Below are 20,165 nucleotides of genomic sequence, written 5' to 3' on the forward strand. Positions count from 1 at the left end.
GTGATAGAAATGTGAGTCAGAATACCTAGTCTCTAGTAACAGCTAATGTTTCATAGCAGATTTTTGTTTCTTGCTAGTATATATGAGTGATAGCACATTATGTGTCTTTCCTTTTTACAGATCCTTGTATGTTATGATTAGCTCTTGCTTTTCCAGGGCTAAGATCACAGCTAGTGAGTGATGAAGCAACCTTGCTTTTATTTGAGCTCAGATGGAGAAAAGATCTTTCATTTCTTTTCCAAAATCTTGGTATTTGGCAAACAATATGAAGATGATTCAAAGTGATGTGTAAAAAACTCACTAAAATTAAAATAAAATGGTAAAATATATTTTTAATACTTCTACAAGCCCTGTCTTCTTTTTAGCAAGAGATGGGGTGACTTGACCTTTCCATTCTGGGGCCTATTTTTGCATTATAATGTAGGTCATAACTTCTTAAAACCTACATATTTGAAGCTAGTTGCTAATTCTATCTGTATTAATTTTACTTCTGAATTTGAGGCTTCGTAAGACCTTGTTTTGAGTGCATATAACTTCTGTGAAAGTCTCTAAATCTAGAACTGGTGACCTTTAATAAAAAATGAGCATTTTTTCTTAAAATCAGAGAAGAGCCCAGGTTAGAAAGGGTTTAAAAGGTCATTTGCTCCAACCTTTTATGGAAAAGGGAGCCTAGGCTTGGATATCTTGTACTCTTTGCAGTCATGTCTTGTTCAGTCTTTGCAGAAGTAGATTTATTAAAAGGTAGACTTCCCACAATGACAAAGCATATTTTAAAATATTTAATTTTGGACTTCCTACAGTACTGGCCTCTAGATCCCTAAAAATGCCATTGTAAAACTAGTTCATTTTTTTCCTAAACTATGATTGTTACTTTCTGTTTCTGCAGAGCTAAAGCATGACAAAAAAGTCAATGGGCCTTTTTAAGGTCATTTAGGGATTTGATAAAGGTTAATGAGAAGATGGTCTTCAATTAGTAACTAATAGTCTGTCGTCCATTATTTGGATCTAGGCTTCCATCTCCTATTTCTTTATTTTGCATTTTGATTTTCTGCTGCCTTCCTAAAAAGCAGTAGGGTATCTCTCAGCCGCTATCCATCTGTGAAGAATTTGGAGGATAACGATGCTCCCACAGATTCTGATAAGATTTTAATGCTGTCTAAATGTGAGAATTATGGAGGTCTAAACTAATAATTGTAGTGTCAGACTTTAGTGTGAGTGTGGGAAAAGTATGATCATGTGTGGAAGGAGGTGTCTCTGTTTTGCAGTTGCCAGGTATCAAGGGAAGCAATGATTGTTGACAATGTGTGGGCATTACAGAAACTTTTTTTTTTTTTTACTTGGTAGCAGCTTGTAAGGTCATTCCTATCAGTTTTGATAGTGTCCTTTTTGCTTTTGCCATCATCCTATTTGGGTATTGAAATGTAGTGCTAAGCTTTTTCTCGTGTTTTATTTGCTAAACACCTATTCAGGCTGTAACCTCCCTTTTTCTGATTCTCTGCAGAGCAAAGTCAAATGCTGTCTCAGGAAAAGTGATGTTAGCTCAAGTGTTTATTATTGTGCATAGCTCCCCTGTGAGACTGCTTTTTACCCTCTGTGACCACAGTCCTATGTCACGGCTCTGGTGCTGTGCCCTAAAACCATGATACTGTTAACTTAACAAGAAAATTTGTGGTTTTTTCCTAAAGTCTTGATTGTGAAAATCAGCCCCACATCCACTTCCATGTCTGTAAAGCAGAAATGTAAACCCAAATTGTTTCAAGTTAGTTCTCTAAATTCTTCATGCACATAACATGAGACACCTGCTTGTGTTCCTGTACATGTGCACAAGGTGACCAGTGTTAAATTTAAACAACCCACATAAGCTTGTAATGAAAGATCCAAGATGATTATTGTAATGGCAATTTTTAAATACAGTAAGAATGTGCATTGTCAAGGGAAAGGCTATGAGTAGGCAAAATCTAGGTCTGCGTCGGGTTCTTAGGTAACACTGAGTAGGGATGGACAGGAGAATGTCAGACCTTTATGATCCCTGAGCTAGATGGTGTCTAACCCATGGCCCTGAGCCCTATCTGTCCCCAGCACAGGAAGAACATACTTTCTTTGCTTTTTGAGTAGCATCATGCAGAGCTCTTTTGCAAGTATGTTCTGTCTTTTTTTTATTTTTTTTTTTTTTTTTTTTTTTCTTTTTTAAAGATTGTGTTGGAGTTTCCTGTGTGAGATCAGTTCTGACTGGTTTGTTGAAAATGGAATTTATCCCTCACTGCATTTATAAACTGCTGTGAAAAATGCCATTTCTTTTGGAAATGATTCATTTATTTCCCAGAGCTGTAATTCAGCACTAAATACTGGGCACATTCCAAGTTATAGGACTGCAAAACAGATTTCTGGAAATAATCCTTAGAATTTCTTTTGTTTTAAAATGTTTCAGGGAAAAAAAACAAACTAGTGACTGTTTAAGTGTGACACCGAGAACTTCCTAAAAAAATTCATCCCCAAATAATGATGTCTTAAAAAAAAAAATGCAAAAAGCCCCAAAGGAGAATTGAGGTGGTTTCCTAATTGTTAGACTGTGTGTAATGTCCAGCTGTGTTACTTAAGAATTTGTTGATGAGTGAGAGAGTCTGAGGTGATAGGTTCTCTTAGGTAGTGAGATGGAAAAGAGCATGCATGGCTCTGTGGCAGTAATGCTTTTAAAGAGGAATAATTTGCAGTTGTGGTGGTGAACTTTGTCTTTGGAATCCATTTTTAAGGTGACGTTTCAGGCTTAGTCTGATAACAGACAAGGCACCTCAGTCTCCCTTGTTATGCTGCAGTAGGGAAGAACAGAGTATTTTTTGTCTGGATACTCGTAGACTGAAGGTCTGTAAGGACAAGAACTTGCTCTGTTTGCACATCACTTATTAGATATGATCCTCCTGTGCTAAGCTCCATAGGCATAGTCGCATGAAAAGGAGTTTCTGCGCTGGGAAGAGGAAAAATGTGAAAATCTTGCCATTTTGACTGTAACTAAGTTTCTGTTTGCACAGTATTACTGTTATTTGCAGTACGTGGGTAAGCCAGCCGCTCGCTTCTAGCATTCGGCGGGAGATTTTTTTTTCCCCCCACTGCCTGGCTGCTGTGTGTTTTTCCGCAGCTGGCAAATGCATGCCATTACCTCTCAGTGCGTGCGGCCGGCGGGGATGGATTGTCGCTCCTGTCCCTGCGCGCTGCTGCCGCTGCCGCCGGCGGGTGCTGAGCGCCGCGCCACCTGCTGCCCGGCCGGGCGCGCAGCGCCAATCGCGCGGCCGGCTTCCGAAGCTGCACCCTCCTACCGGAACTCGGTTATACGCCTAAAAACGTCTAGGATGGCAACATCAGGGTGTGTAATCAGCCTCCTACCTGGAACTTGGTTGTTGGCTTGGAAGCGTTTAGGATGGCAACAGCAGCCTGAGTAATTTCTGTGTGTCTCAGTTAAAAAGTTTCTTTGAAGTACTGAGAGTTAGAATGCGTCTAATCTTTGCTACCTTAGAAGAATTAACTGGTCTAGAATTTTAGATTTGAAGGGGAAAAGTGTTGATGCTAAGTAAGTAATTTCCCTCCTTTGCCTGCTGTAAATGCAAACGCAGGAAAATGCCCTAAATAAGCTACCTTTATCAAGTATCTGATTAGCTGAGCTGTTCTATTTCAGCACAAGACAGATTATGACTGGGATGATAAAAAAGGGAATTCTTTTATAGCCTAATTTTTAGATGAAGAAAAAACTTGTATTTGATCACAGCTGTTGATTTTTGCGACAGCTAAACAGCCTGTGACTTGTTCCTCATTAATACAGCTATATGAAACTGTTCTTTTCTACTTTTACCTCTTATTTGGTGTGGCTTCAGCATTTTCTGCAGCTTGATGTGGTACAGCTTAGTCCATATTAACAATTGCTGAGGCCCAGCAGGAATGGATGTGTAGAGTGAAATAGTCAGTGCAGAGGACCAGATACACAAGGCTGCATTCGTTCAAGGTTTTTACAGTAGTCTAGTTTCAGTCTTGTCCCAGCAGTTGAGCATCCTTTAGCATACCCTCTGGTATGTATCTTCTGTTTTTTTTCCATCCTAAGTGTATCCAGTTTGGCCCCTCTCAGACTCCTCAGTCATGTAGCTCAGTCTAAAATAAGAAGGAAAGCTTGGGGAGATTGTGTCAAAAGGGATGAAGGTGTTCCTCCTCTGAATTCAAATGCTGATGTAAAATCACTTATTGAATTATTTCTCTGTTGTAGCTGAAACTGCCTGCTTCCCTGTGTTTTCCCCCATTGATTCACCAAAAGGAATAGAAGTTGAATTTGTGAGACATATGTCATGGTAGCTGTAGGGTTTCAGTTGATAATATTACCGCTATTAGCATGCAGATTGAACATTTTTCCCCATAAACTTTAGAATTTTTATACCTTCAAGTCATTTATATTCCTCATGTAGCAAAACAATTTTAGATGTTCTTATCCAATACCTCTTAACCTCACAGATGGCAATAAAACCTAAACAGAAATTTCAGCCTGTTATAAGAAAAAAAACTGAAAAAAGAATACACAAAATGTGTAGATCTGATTCATTAATCTTTGTTAGTGGCACATAGACAATATTATTGAGCTACTGTGGAAAAATATTAATGAGGATTGAGGTGTTGCTTAGATTAGATTTTCACTGCAGTTGGGCTCTTTGGCTTATTTTTTTAACTTTACCATTGACTTGCTAGGTAATGAATTTTCCTTATACTCCTTAATTTTTTACCTTAGAGACCCAAGGAAGCCCAAAGATATTTAAATATTATGACATTTAATTTAAAGATCCAGGAATCTTTATATCAAGATATGTTACAGGAATGTTTGAAATGGTAAAAAATTTGAGACTCTCAAAGGAGGGATGAGAACAGCTAGCGCAATTCTGTTTATACTGCTAAAGTATTTTAGCATCAAAAGTAGTAAAATATTCTCCCAAAGAACTGTTGTAGTGTTTCATAGTTTTTCAGCTGATAAACACCTGTGTTTGTTTCTGTTCAAAAGGTAGTTTCTCCCCCCAAATTCTTTCATGTAGTTATTTGCTAGCATCACTTTAGGTATTAGAAAAATGACACATACAGTGTTTGATCATTTCATGGAATATAGCTTTAAAGATGGCAAAAAAATACCTCCAGTTGTGTTGCACATTCAACATTGCTTCTTCCAAAGTGTTTTTAGACACTAAGAAGACATGAGTCTACCTTTACAATTTTGCTTTACTTTATAGAACTGGTATATAATATTCATCTGTAAATATCTAATCACATACAGAGAAGAATCCATGTTAATTGGTAAGGTCTTCTCAATAGTTAAAATATTCAAGATCACTACCTTGATTGGTTACAAACTACTCCAGGCATCTGTTGTTAGAGTTTATAAACATATTGTCATCACAGTATATGTGTTTGGAAGTCAATTAAATACAGCAGACACATTCTGCCTGAACCAGACTCAGAAATTAAAAAAACTGCATGATACGATCCTGAAATGAGATCAGTATCAAATAATGGTTGGCACTCACATCCAGCAAATCTGTGCATTTCCAGTAATTCCTCCAACAATAGTGCTAACCCCTGTGATTTTCTCAGAAGCTGTGAGGAGGTGATATTTTGTTTCAAGATCAGTTCTTGAAGTTCTAATAAAACTTCAGCATTCACTTAGTAAACAAGGAGAAGTTCCCTTTTTTTGTAGTTGCAGATATGATTTGAGATACAAGCTTTCAAAGCTTTCCAATCTGAAGGTGCTGTTTAAGAAAATGAGAAGAGCAGTCCCTTCTTCCCTTCCTCAACTGGTGGGAACTCTCATCAGTTCTGAGACACCGAAGGTTGTAAGGCTGCTAATGCATGTTGTTGAAATGGCCACATAGGCAGAAAGAAGACATATTACCTTAGTTTAGGGGACATTTTACAGGAACACCATTTTCTTTAGCATATTTTTCACTGTACTATACTTTTTAGTAGTCATTAACCCTGCTATCCAGTTATCTACAGCTTCATTTTCTTATTTAAAATGGTAGTCATTGGTGCTTTCAGTATATTTCACTGTCTGTCTGTTTCAAAATCATTTTGTAAAAGTCTTTGGCTGTAGAGATGCTGTTATTTTAAGGTCAGCAGTATCAATAAATATTAACTGGTTTCTTTAATCTATCGAAGTCTGTTTAAAAAAGTAAAGTGTTCTTCCAACTGCTGTATGTGAGCTAAAAACTCATTTATCTCACAAGTTTGCAAATGTGAAACTTTATTCCATAAGAGAGTACATAAACTGTTCAAAATACAAACAATGAACATCCATATTGGCATTTAATCAAGTTGAAACCTTTCAGGAATAAATTTATTTTCCTTTTAGAGAATATTTCCTTTTAGGAAATTGAATCAAATTTAGATGATTTTGCTTTATGCCATTGAAATGGGTGGCCAGTGGGTATGCATTTTGGAGGTAATGCATATTACTGGCACAGGCATTTTCCTTTTTTTTTTTTTTTCCTGCTTTAATGGAGTTGTGTTTTTTTTTTTTTTTTTTTTTTTTTTTTTTTTTTTTTTTTTTTTAGATAAATAATTTTAAAAGTTGTGGCCAAAGAATCAACCACCCGGAACATAATTTACCCTTTAACTACAAAATTATGTCTAAATGCCAGCAAATGTCTGGAGACTGTAGAGGGCATTTTTAGCACGTTAGAGAAGAGGTATTTCAACAGCCTTCAACTGTTGAAATTTCCAGCCTTGTCATTCTTAACACACTTAAAGCATACATTTGGGCTGGCTTCGTTTTATGTACCAGAGCGCCTTCTAATAACTGAAGACGTTTTAAATGTCTCTTAGTAGCACAGTATAAAAAATGTAGTCGCCACAAGGTATACCTTGACATTTCCATAAAACAAGGCAAACAAAATGAGTCTTACAATTTTGAATCTTTTGTGACAAATAAGGAGAAATAATTGAAAATTTAACTTCAGGACTTCCAAGACCAAATTCTAAGTTGCCTGTAAAATATTTGCAGCTCATATTTTCCCAGGAATTAGTGGTGAAAAAAATACTCTAGTTTTCTATTAACTTGTGTATCCCAAAGTTAACATTAGGACTGTGTTCTGCAAATGATGTAATCTTTTAAAAATTTGGACTGTTTAATTTGTGCATATTCTCTAAATTTTAAAATATTCTCAATGCAATTTCATTGTTACTTTAGAAAAAAAAAATTATCTTTTCCTTCAGCTCTGCAATAAAACATATACATGCTGCATGTATTTTACATACCCATAGGTCTCATCCACAGCAGCCAAAAATCCAAAGGCATCCAAGCCCTTTTTAGTATTTTTTAAAAAATCTTTTTTATTAATTGAAAAAGTAGTTAATAGAAGCTTGGCAATAAACAAAACTTGTCCTGCCAAACTGTGTCCTCATAGATGTGGGTGAATTTTGGAAAAACAATATTATGTAATTTGTTGTCAAAATCAACCTGTCTGTCTGAATCACATTAGCTAACAATAATAATAATAATAATAATAATAAAACTCTGGACTACTTTTCTTGCCCTTCAAATAACTGCATTGTTATGTCCTATATTTTTTCATCTCCTAGCAACAAAAAAAGTTTCAAAAAGTTTTATTTTTAGAAGTGTGCTAGAATTGTTTTCCCAATTACTATATTTTCATGCTGTCTCACTGACAGGTTCCCTTGAGCAAGTGAGAAAGCTCCTCTGCTGAAAGTGCAGTCAGTGATCTATAGTGGTTACTGCTCTCTGTTGCAGTACATATTGAGGTATAGCTCATCTTGATGGTGGAGCATTGGCCTTGGGGTCAGTATTGTGATCCCAGTCTCTGTGCAATTATAACTGAATTGACCTCATTTAGTTTATGATCATTTTATCTGCTGTTTAGTCTGCAATTTCCATGGTCCATAGATTCAAAATATTGTGTCCCTGTGTCCCATAGGGTTATGGTAACAGATAATGTAATGCTTGTGATACAAGAATAGAGTAGACCGTCTGTAGGTAACAAAACTGACATTATAACCATGAGAGTTGTACTGCAAAAGGCATTGCCTCCAGATGATGTCCTGGTCTGCAGGCCAAGAGGTGGGAAGGGCATGGCCCCTGTGGAACAGACTGGCTTCATCTGTGTTGTGTAACATCCTCTGCTTGGATTCCAAGAGAGCACTATTTTTATTTATTTGTATGATCCACAAAAACTGACAGAGTTCACTCAAGTCATGTCATGATGCACAGGGATGTGTGTGTTGTATTTCTTGAGGCATTGCATGATGGCAGTGCCTGAAGGCAGCAAACCTGCTGAGGCAGTACTGGGGGAGTGTCACAGTGCACAGGGAGCAATCTTATCTATGCTGTCTGTAGGGAATGGCCCCTGTGGGAAAACTTGTTCAAAAATTCCCCTGCTTCTGTGTCAGAAGAACCTACCTGTCTCACCCTGAAAGGAAGCCCAGGAACTAAGAGATATGTGGAGAACCTTAGCAAATCACAGATCTGGAATGAGCGGGGGACCCAAGTTATTAAAATATTGGTACACATGGGATTATTTTAACTGCAGCTCCATTGCTTAGACTAACTTCTTAAAAATGTATTTCAAATGTATTGTTTTGGCTTTGGTATCAGTTTAAGTAACATTTATATATGTGTGTTCTTAAATTTTTTTTGTATAAAGACATATTTAAGGATTTCCTGGTTTTAAAGTATAAAGATCAAATATGCAGAATGTTCCAGCAATCAAACTTCAGTACAGAAAGCTAAAGAGTCTTTCAGAATTTCCTTTGCAGCTGTGAATATTCATAGTAAAATTTTCAGTCATTTCTACTTGATTGTTTCATTCAGGTGAAATACTTTCATCGAGTTGACAACAATCTCAGACTTGAGAGTAAGGATCTCTTTCACCTAAATTCTTCTCTGAGACTCTTACCCAGTCTTTGTCCTGCTCTCATGAAACTTGCTATTGAAGTCCCAGAGGGTAGCTTGACTTCTGCTCTTATTAATGATTGCCAGACACAGAAAGAGTCAAATTGCCTTAAAAAATACTAGAATATAGAAGCAGTTAGGAGAGAGAATAAGATGTGTTCATCCCCTCTTTCTCTTTCCCTCTCTCTCTCTCTCCTTATCTCCACCAGCCAGTGCAAAGCATGCTTTTGTTTTATATAACATGGCCATGCCTTTACGTTCCTGTACATCCTTTCATGATCCTCAACATCATCATTATCCTCTTTTCCTTTTGTTAGAAAAGGTCTGGCAAACCTCCCCTTTGCCCTGAAAATTATGAATTATAATCAGATTTAAAGTGGAATTGTTAATTATGTGCATTTGAATAAGATAATTCTTTTCACTGTAATAATTTTTTATAAGAGACTTACTAAATATTTTATATTTATTATTTCTGTACTTTCATCTAATTGCAGAATTATAGGAACTTCCCAAAACAATGGTGACGATAATGACATCAGTAGAAATTACAGTGACCTTTTCATACAGAGGTATAATGAAATGTTTAGTGAAAATCATTGCAATTTCTGGAAATTGAGAGAACATAGGAGCATAAAGCCCACTGCCCTTTTTCTCCAGGCAAACCATCCTCCCTCAGACAGTGGTTTTTAAATGAAGAGTAAAGAGCTCTGCAAAAGATACATTGGTTTGAAGGAGCATTATTCAACCTGCTTTGTAGAGGATTGGACTAAATGACCTCCAAAGGTCCCTTCCAACCTGAACTTTTCTATGATTCTATCAAAATGCTAACTCCACACATGGAAAATTTGGATTCTTTAGAAAGTGTTTTTGCCAGCATCTCCTCTTGAGACTGTTTTCTACAGCTTTGATTAGCTTTTTAACACCTTTAATAGTCCTTTTGTAATTAAAACTCATGTGTCATTGTCTAATACCCATATTAATCTGTGTAGTACTGAATAAGAAGCCATGAGACATCAGTGTTTATAAATTCCAGTTTATCAAGCCGTGTTCCAGTGTTCAAGAATGTGTCCTATGTGAAAGAACCTAAATCCTCAGCTGCCTTTCATACTTAAAGTGTCTGACACCAAATTATTCTGCAAGAGCTTTGCTTTTCTGTCAGATAAAATGGAGTGTAGAGTGTAAGCGCCTTTCCCATTAATTTATAGAGAACCCACTCAGCCTTGAGAAAGCCTACAGAAAGAAATACTCGTTATGGCCCACTTGGATGGTATAATATTTAAGTAATAAATATTGGACCTTGAAACACAGGGATTTCAGCAGGAAACTTAAAAACAAAGAGTTGCTCACAATTCTTGGTGCTATTTGATGTTCTATAGTAGCATCAAAGAGCTATTGAGACTATATAGTGTGCTTGGTAAAGCAGCACTGTGATTGTAGCAAAAGATTTGTCTTCTGCTTTTGGTTATGGTCACATATTTCCATACACTGCACTTCATTACCTATTTGCTGATTCTTGATTATTCAAATAGGAAATTACCAGCAGTTCTTGGAATTTTCATTTCAACTTATTATTTTAAATAAATGTGATAAAATATTTATGGGTTTGGTAATATTTAGACAGTAGCAACGAGTTGAGAACTTTGTTGCTTATATAAAAAATGCAACTTTTCATCAAGTTTGAGAGACTTAGTCCATAGTTTTTGTGAATTGATGCTAGTTGAATTGATCTTACTAAAACTATATTGATTTGTACTAGCTAAAAGTTTAACCTGGGATTATCTATGTGTTTCAAAATAATTGTTTATGTGCATGTTCATTCATGCATAGCAGAATAACTATTAGTTTGAATTTTGAGGATTTATATTAAATGGCCACTATTTGTTTTATGACTAGGTACAAAATTGTGGTATCAGGAATTATAGAGTTGCATTTTGAAGGGACCTCTGGAGATTGCCTAGTTCAACACTTTGCTTAAAGCAAGCTCAGCTCAAGGAGGTTGCTGGAGGCCAGTTGGGTGTTGAATGTCTCTAAGGATGGAGGCTCTGCAGCCTCTTTGGCTATGCCACTGGGGAGCACAGACCTGGACACAGCATTCCAGTTGTTTCTCACCACTGCTGAGTAGAGGGGGATGATCTTAAGGAGTGCTTCAGGTATTTCAGCTGAACAATTCCTCCTTCTGGTCTTCTTGGCTAGTCCTTCTTACACCAACTGTGTTCATCCATTACCTGATTGCTGCAGCCAGGTGTCTCCTGTCACTCAATACCAGCTGCACAACTGAATTTTGACCCACGCGATCTATGCACTCCTCAGCTCCTTCCTTCTTACTGTCAGAATTGAGGAGAGAGTCACCTGGGCCCATTTCTTTCTTTATTTATTTTTTAAAAGTTTTACTTTGCGTAATTTAATACAAATATTTAATAAAGATCTATTTATAAGTATGATGCTAGCTTTTATTTCCATCTGCCAAGTAAGTAGCTGCTGTAAACATGCTATGAATATGTAAGCATGCTGTAAATTCGAACTTGTAGTTTGAGATCTATGCAGTAAAATAAAAGTTGTCATGCTTTTTAGAATTTTTTATAGTAGGACTTTGTTTTGTAGAGAGATGGATTTTTTTTTGTCAGGGAGGAACAGTTCAAGAAATAATTGTTCTCTCCTAAGCAAAACTTTTTAATGAATCTTTAATCAATTTCCTTATTAGAGCAGCTTTATATGTAGTGGATTCTAATGGAGGTAAGCACTGCTTTTGAACAAGCATCCAAGAACTTTAGCTGAGAAGCAAAGTATTAGCATAAAAATTGCAGAGAAGGGTTATATATGATGCACATAGTGCCCTATTCCTGTTTTAAAGAGCATTTTCTTCTCTATGTGGTTGTATGTGCGCAAGGTGAATGGACAAACCAATGGCTTTTCTCTCTTTGATTATGCAGTAGAAAGAGGCACTGGTGTAGAGGTTGGCAGAGTAGTGATGCACCAACAAACTGATGTTTTCTTTGAGATTAGAACAGATAGCATATTACCTGGGTTTTTTTGTTTGTTTGTTTTTTAATTGCCTTCTGCCACTACTTTAGGTGGAGATTTGGAAAGCTATGTCCTTTTTGTAAGTCTGGAATTCATATATGTAATAATGCTGTGGCCTGACTCTAGACTGTGATTCTGAAGGAGAGCTGCTTTTCTTTTGAAAGGTCCTGTATTACAGGTGGCCTGTATTACTGAATGGCTGGTCATAATCTCCAGTATGTTCATAATTCAGTGGCATTGGGATCTCAAATTCTAAGGTACTCTTAGTATGTATATGTAGGATCTTGTTAGAACTCTGCCATACACAAACCAAGCCAGGCTCTGTTATGCTTTCTTTGAGTTGTGCTGAGTCTTTAGATAAGATGGGGAGTCAGGAAATACTGATGCTGTATGCCCATATAGCTGAGAAAGTGGAGTAAAGATGGGGTTTGGAGAACTACTTGAGAGAAAAGAGGTCAGTAGCTGCTTTAAAAAGTAAGTATAGTTCTTTGGTTCCAAATGAAATGTTACACACAAGATAAATCTTTCTGTCATGACTGTGTTTTGTTGCTTCTCTCTTTTCTCAACAGATTGCATTTTTTTCCCCCTCATATTAACAGTGACATTTGATTGGAGACTTAGGAAAAAATTCTTGTCCTGTTGGTCTTAGATGGTCTTAGTCCTTAATAATAATTTTGAAAGTTGCAGGCTTTCATTCTTTTGAATGAAACTGTGGGCTTGAAAGGAAAAAACAATACCATTAGAAGTGTATATGCAAATATATGCATATACATACATAAAGGAGTACATGGTAATAGAAGCAGAAAAATGTGAAAGCCTGGTATTTATTTGCTTCTCTCTGTCTGTGACTACTGTCAAGAGAGATTCCATTCCTGTGATAGTGTTTCTTACCGCTGGAACCTTCTAGAAACAGGACCTTCTTTGATTAACAGGACACTAATAGAATTTTCCTTAAGCCACATCATGTACTGAATGAAGATATAAAAGATGTCAATCCTGTGTGCCCTCAGAGCAGTTAGCACAGTTCCAAGGCAGAACTCATTTGTGCTGTCAACTTACTGGCTATTTTCTCTCTCACAGATAGGACTGCTTCCTTGTAACTACCTGAGAAAGAGGACATCTGGTAGTGTTTGGAAACTGCTGTAAACTTTTACTTTAAAGTGGCTTCTCATAACTTGTGAGGTGGATGCTGAGTTTGAGTTTATTCCTAATCCTTCTTTAAAGTCGTGGTACTGTAGGATTAAGAAGTCTGATTTTGGGGTTCTCCAGTGCTAAGGAAATTTGGAATGTAGGAATAAAAGGGGCCTTAGATTTGTTTCTATATTAATTTCTTCTGGGTGGAAGAAAAAGAGGTTGATGAGAGAAGAAATGGCATTTTCTTTCAAAATGCTGTGTCTGTTGTAAAACCTTGACAAGTAGAATATATTAACTATCCTGGTTTTGACTGGAATAGAGTTAATTTTCTTCTTAGTAGCTGGAACAGTGCTGTGTTTTGGATATGAGACTAGTGTTGACAACATCCTGATATTTTGGTTGTTGTGAAGTCATACTTATTCAAATAAAATGATTTTTCAGTTTCCCATGCTCTGCCAGTGAGGAGCTGCACAAGAAGACAGAAGGAAGCATGGCCAGGACAGCTGACCCAAAGGCCAGAGATATTCCATACATATGACAACGTGCCCAGTATACAAACTGGGAGAGAACCTCTGAGGGGCTGATTGCTGCTTGGGAACAGGCTGGGCATTGGTCAGCAGGCAGTGAGCAACATCACTTGCTTTTTCTTGGGTTTTATTCCTTTCTCTGTCTCCTTTTCACTACAGTTACTGTTGTTGTGATAATAATGGTGGTGATAATAATGTTTTACCTCATTTGAATTATTAGGCTGTTCTTGTCTCAACCCATGAGTTTTCCCCTTTTCTGATTCTCCTCCCCATCTCTCTGGAAGGATGTGTGGGGAGCGAGTGGCTGTGTTGTACCTAGTTGCTGTCTGTGTTAAAACCGTGAAAATTAACAGAGAAATGTTTAATTAAATAAAGATTTATAATTTAATTTTTTCATATTGTGTTTCCCAATCTTGAGTTTACTCTACACCCTGCCTTTATGGTATCAAACTTTTCTTTAATATTACAATGTCACATGACAACCGGCTCCCATAATGAGAAGATTGCAAAGCTGCAAGATAAAATCTGACTGTCAAGGAGTAAACTTACTATAAACCCTCATAATGAACATGTAAAAAAAAACCCATAAAAATACTGCATAAGATACTGCTTTTTTTACTTCGTTATTTATGCTTTTGACAAAAAAATCTGAAAAATCTCTCATAAGGGATGAATGCTACATTGATACAGAGCCAAGGGAAAAGCTTTGCAGCAGAAATTGTTCATTGACTCTGTGACTGCAAGTGCGCAGAAAGAGAGCAGAGAGACTGCAAGAGCAAAAAAGAATTAGATAACATTAATTTAAAAAACACAACAAAGCCAAGGCACAGGATTGCTGTGTAAACAGCTTTAACTGTATATATTTATTTCCAGTGGCTTTGAAAACAAATGGAAGATTACTGGGAAAAGATTAACTGTAACAAATGCAAGGAAATGTTTGAAGTAGTTAGAAAAGCTTTTTATAGTAGAGCAGTTAAATCTAGTTAATTGTGTTTAATTTTTGTTTTCATAATTACTTCCATTGTTTCATGGACTCCTGCTGAATGTCTGACATAATCGAGTTCTCATGCCATAATTAAAAGAAATAAATATATAGAAACTGAATACCAATGTGATTAGTGTTGAGTTACATACTTTAATATATGTGCTGCTCATACTGGTTGAGAGCTGCTTCATGCTTAGCTGAGGAGATAATCCATGATTTAAAACAAAGAAACCACTCTGTTAAGTTAGGTTAATGGAAGTACTTGATTATATGTGAAGGTAAGAAAGGTCATTCTGGTCAGATGAGTAAGTCATGAGTAAGTCTTAGTAATGAGAACCCCAAATTATTTTAATTCCCACTGTGACCCTGCACACCGGCATTGTCCAAGCCTTTTGGAGCACAGTTAGCAGCAGTCTGGGAGGGGTGAGCTGACTCGAGGTCGCAGCACAGTCTGTGGAGCTGTTTCTGTGCAGTAGGTTTTCTAATTCCTGAACTGATGTGTCCTAGAACTGTAGAGCACCTGACACTGATGGCGAGGCATAATGCATATGATGTACATGCAGCTAGCTTTTGTTGGTATTATTTACTGAATCATATTTCTAAAATACAATTATATGATGCTTTTTGGAGCACAATTAAAGAGGAAGGTAGAACAATATTCTGTAATGCATGCACTTTTTAGTATCTGTGGTACAAGCAGAAAATCTGATTGTGTCTGGACGGGTGTTGCTGAGACTGTGTTGGAAACTGCAAACACAAATGCTCCCTTTCACTCTGGGTCTAATTTTGGTCTCCCTTGCTTTAAGCTAAACCTAGTAAAGATTGATGAAGTTGCAGATGCTCTTTGTGGCTCAGATCTGAAAATGCTAACACTGGGCAGCAGGAGAGGAGCAACCGCTGGCTGTTTTTTGATCAGAGTACCCCACACCTGGATGCTGTGGTTAAATTGGCTGGGTTATTGCTTCATCCATTGTTTTACAGTTTCTGATCTATTTCATGCTGTGTATTTCTGAGTACAGATGTTTAGTTAGCACAGCTGTTGAGACTGAAAACTGTCAGGAGGAGCCACTGCATGGCTTTGTGTAAATGAAGTGAACCATTTTACTGAAAAGATGAATGTGCCTAGCAATGTCAGATCTGAAGTAGCTTCAGTTTTAGCTTGTACCATGAAACTGCTTTCTAAGAGCTTTTAGGCAGGTGACAGTCTGATTCAGTAGAACTGTGGCAGTCCTACTGAGGACTAGAGGAGGCTGTAGGAGATTTCTGAAAGGCATTTGCAGGCTTGTATGGCAGAAATGTGCAACTGTATTTGTGCTCAGTCCTTGGTCCAGCCAGTGGTGTCAGTCCCTTTCCTTCCGTGGTGGATGTCAATCTGGCACCTGTTGAAAGGAAATCAAGTCAAAAGAGCTGCAATGTCTTCTTTCAATTTATTTGACAGTGGTATATTAGGTAACATTGTTTCTGAGTAAAGCCAATAGCGAATACATGATTGAGTCCAAATCTCTTCCTGTAAGCCAAGGATCTTCATTACCATTCACGGACCTTTTATGTAATCACTTGTGTAAGGGTTGCACATGATGCATCGTCTACTTTGGAAAAAAGTACTCAGCAGGGGCTGCGATTTTATACACTAAAAATGAATATTTAAGACCCAAGGGGAGCTATTCACAACTTTGGGAAGGTGGGGAGATAGTAAACGCATAATTTGAAGTAGCTTATGGCTCTTTTAAAGCATTATTAAAAGATGTATCTTAACATTTCGTAGGGTGATCCATCACAAGCTGACTTGTCTGTTTAGGATTTTCCCAAATTTTTTTTCTAGTTAGATAATGAATGTGCAAAATTATTTGGCTGCTTTGTCTGAAAGATGACAATTTGTAGAAAGCTGAATTTGCCACATTCCTGTCTTTCCTCCACAGTTTAACTGGGAGTTCAATGTTGTGCCTTATACCTTTTTGATTTGTTAGAGTAATTTACATTCGTAGGGCAGAAAAGCTGGATTCCATCCTCCATATCAACATGTTCAGAAACTTAACTTGCATGGATATTCAAAAGAATATATAGGAAAAATCGAGTTATTTCTTAAACATGCCACCCCAGGATGAATTAATCCACTGGCATCACTATAACTCAGAGTCTGTATGTCGTTGCCCTGGAAATTTGTATCAGCACACTTGTAACAGTGTGATTTCAGAAACTGTGGTGTTGACTCTTACTTTGTTACCTGTAATTTTTACAGATGTCATTGATAGGAGCAGTATCCAGCTAGTGCGCGTTTCAGTGCCAAGATGTGGCTATTTGCCAATGACTGTGCCTGGGAGTTTATATTTTCAGAGGTTTATTTTTCTTTGCACAGACTGATGTCAGTGGTGCATGCCAGTACATTTAAGGAAAAAAAGGAATTACTACTTAAAATAAGTCACTCTGCATTTTATAATATACATGCTTATAAACACAGAAGTCTGGGAAATTATCAGTGTTTTTCAAGTAGGCATGTAAAGGACTCTCTTCGGAGTTGTACAAGTTATGTGCTATAAGGAAAAGAAATGAAATGTAATCATTATCCAAATACAGTGAATAAAGATAAGAGCTCTCCACAATTTATCTACCAGTGTGTCTCTGTCTAACACGGAGTGACTCTAATACCACAGCTGTAATATTAAGTCTGCCCACATATTTTGTGCAAAATCTCTGTGGTGAGGCATTCATTGCCTTGAAAAGCTGACACAATGGAATGCTTTTTGTGCTGGCTCTGGACAAATTATAGTCCATTTTATCAGTTCCAAGGTCAGAGTACTATCATGTCTCTTAAACTGTAGAGTAGTAAAGTGGGCTCTATTGAATGTTCGAGGAACAGCCGTAAGTTTGCCCGATTACTGCAGCCAGGTATCTCCAGCAGGAGAGACTTTTTGTCTGAATCTATTTCTCTTGTCTACATTCTCATTTTTGCTGTAATTTAATTTCAGAATTGATTTTTGCTGCAATATATATGGAGTTGTAGAGCTAAGACACTCTCAAGACACACAGCAGCTGTTGTTAACATGTCACTGTAGAAATGATACATTGCTTGTATCAGCTCTAGTGCTGGTTTAAGCATAAGTCAAAGGGCACTGTTATTAAACACCTTGTACTACCAGAGTCTCTTTCTTTCCCTACCATTCTTGTAGACCACTTCTATTCTTAGAGTTGGAAAACCTAAGTGTAACACAAAACCTGAAGTAGATTTGCATGGACTTCTCTTTCCTTTTCTAACTTGTCTTCTACTAGCCTTTCCTTCCCTGTGAAAAAAACCTGCTGTCAATATGAAACATTATTTTTATGCTCTGCATTCCTGCACTGGTGTGGGAATATTAATTTTCCTGTGAATAAAAATCATGGTGTATTTTTCTTTGCCTCTCTGAAATGCAGAACAGTTATTTCAAATTAGGATCAGAATTATTTTTTTCCTTATAAAAACTGTGTTATTCAGCAGAATCAATTTTTCTCAACGAATATAGTCTAAAGCCCCTTATATCCCCTGTGTGAATATGTATATTTCCTTGCCCATTTTGCACTTTCTCTTCTCCCCTTTTACATAGCAGCTCATCAGCACTGCTTTTTGGTGTGCAAAGTGGCTAATTTCAGTAACATCTCTCTACCCCCAAACTTCAGCTTTCCATTTTTTGGTTCACTCTGTTGAGTTCATGACCAATTGCAGATGGATCACTGATTCAATGGTGTGACTTCTGCTCTTTGGGAGCAGTTGAAGGAATGTGGGTGGCTTTCTCTTACCTGCCATGGGACCTCAGCACACACGGGCATCAAAGATCTCAGAGTTCCTGTAGAGTAAAACAAGGACAAAATGTAAATAAAGCTGACATCTCTTGGTAAGATGAAGCTTATTGTGTATTTAGGTGATATGATGTGTTTTATTGACTTACTGTCTTAATTTGACTTCTAAAACTTGTTTTATTATTGTCATGGATAATTTTGAAATGGGTACCACCTTGCAATTGCAGCAGCCCTTTTTTTAGCCCTGTTCTTTTAACTCTTTTGGAACACTGGCATAGTCTATAACTTTCTGTAGACTTATAAGCTGTTGAAATATTTTTTCCTTTCCTTTTCAGGGAGTAATATGTGGGAGGCTGTGGACTATTTGCTTCCAACGTAGGAACAGCCTTGGGTTGGGATTCTGCACTCCTGAGAGAATGCTGGGAATGTGCAGAGGGCGACGGAAGTTCCTGGCTGCCTCTCTGACCATCCTTTTTGTCCCAGCCATTACGTGGATTTATCTGTTTGCTGGGAGTTTTGAAGGTAGGAGAGGAATAATGGCTGAGGCGGGGGTGGTGGGGTGTTGGATGATTTGTAGCTGGGCAGGCAAATGTAGATCAGTCGTCATTTATTTTATTTAAATAAATCTCATTTGGCTTGCATATGAAATAGTTCTCAAGGTGCGGATTTCAACAAAGGGCCTTCCTTACCATGTTCTCACTACTGAGGATGCTGAGTTAATTACTGGCCATAATTACTTGGTTTTTCACTGATCTTTGAACTTGGAAAATGTACAACAACTCACCCCCTGCCCAGTCTACTAATCTTTTCTCTTTATTTTCTAATTTTTAAAAGCTGATCTATCCTGTGCCCTGTAAGATTTTTATGATCTCATTTCAGATATGCCAAACACATAAAATCAATGAATATTTATATAAGGTTTCTTTGCATAAAAGTAGTTTGGATCCACATCCCCCTGACTGTCAGTGGATTGTTTTAGTTGGAATATCTTTGTCCCCTTCTTTTTTAGGTGGAAATCCTCCAGTTAATAGGTACATTGACTTGCAGCTATGTAATGAGCACTTTTTATAACAAGACGTGGAATAATCACTACTTTGTCTTTTAAATTGTCTGTCTGATGAAGTTTTTTTCCTGGCCTTACAGATGTTCAGCTGTAATAGTTCAGTTAGGGGAGGTTCAAGGATTCTGGCTCTCCTGCTCTTTGCTACTTTGTAGCTTTTTTTGTTTGTTTGTTTTGTTTATTGTGGAGGTGAAGCATTTTATGTTGTGCAATAGATCTGTTATTTTGGCAAGAGTAAAAAAAAAGTTATTCAAAAGTCAGCCTTTGTAGTTGCATTAGCATGAGGAAAGGTGTTCCAACCTTGTAAAAACTGTTCAGGCACTAGTTTACAGTTAGATAATTTTAACAAGGCATTATTTAAAATGTCAATCTTCTTTCATGTATCCTTGGCTGACAAATCTGTGCTGTGTTTGGAAACTAAAGAGGTTTCCATGTTAAATCATGAGTAAGAACATGTAAAGATTTCCTCTGTGTGTTGCATACGATTCTGAATTAGTTATATGCCATGTACAAATATTTGTTTATGCAAATTTATTGGAGTACTTAAAATTCCACCTTAATGTGCAGTAACTCCATGAGCTCATTCTAGAATGAAATACTTGTGGGATTCATGTTAAATTGGAAATACAAGGGGTGCTAGCTGCATACTTAAAAATAATGATCTGGCAGGCAGAACAGTACTGATTTTGTTTGAGTTTTAAAAACTGAGCAAATGCAGGCCTCAGCTTTTTGCTTTTGGAAGAA

The 20,165-nt window shown here is 37.1% G+C and overlaps 1 protein-coding gene across 4 annotated transcripts in view; it reads left to right on the forward strand.

Annotated features, from left to right (window-relative positions):
- LARGE1 (LARGE xylosyl- and glucuronyltransferase 1) overlaps window positions 1-20,165 on the forward strand; it is a 270,233-nt gene that overhangs the window by 60,038 nt on the left and 190,030 nt on the right. For 3 of the 4 annotated variants that reach the window (XM_038153717.1, XM_038153716.1, XM_038153718.1), the window contains one exon: window positions 18,697-18,883. The exons of the other annotated variant lie outside the window; for it this stretch is intronic. In XM_038153717.1, the coding sequence (XP_038009645.1) occupies window positions 18,778-18,883 (106 nt within the window). In that variant the 5' untranslated portion in view covers window positions 18,697-18,777. The remainder of the gene's footprint in view (window positions 1-18,696; window positions 18,884-20,165) is intronic. 4 annotated transcript variants of the gene reach the window in all.

The sequence above is a fragment of the Motacilla alba genome, chromosome 1A (assembly GCF_015832195.1).
Source record: "Motacilla alba alba isolate MOTALB_02 chromosome 1A, Motacilla_alba_V1.0_pri, whole genome shotgun sequence".
Classification (NCBI taxonomy): domain Eukaryota; kingdom Metazoa; phylum Chordata; class Aves; order Passeriformes; family Motacillidae; genus Motacilla; species Motacilla alba.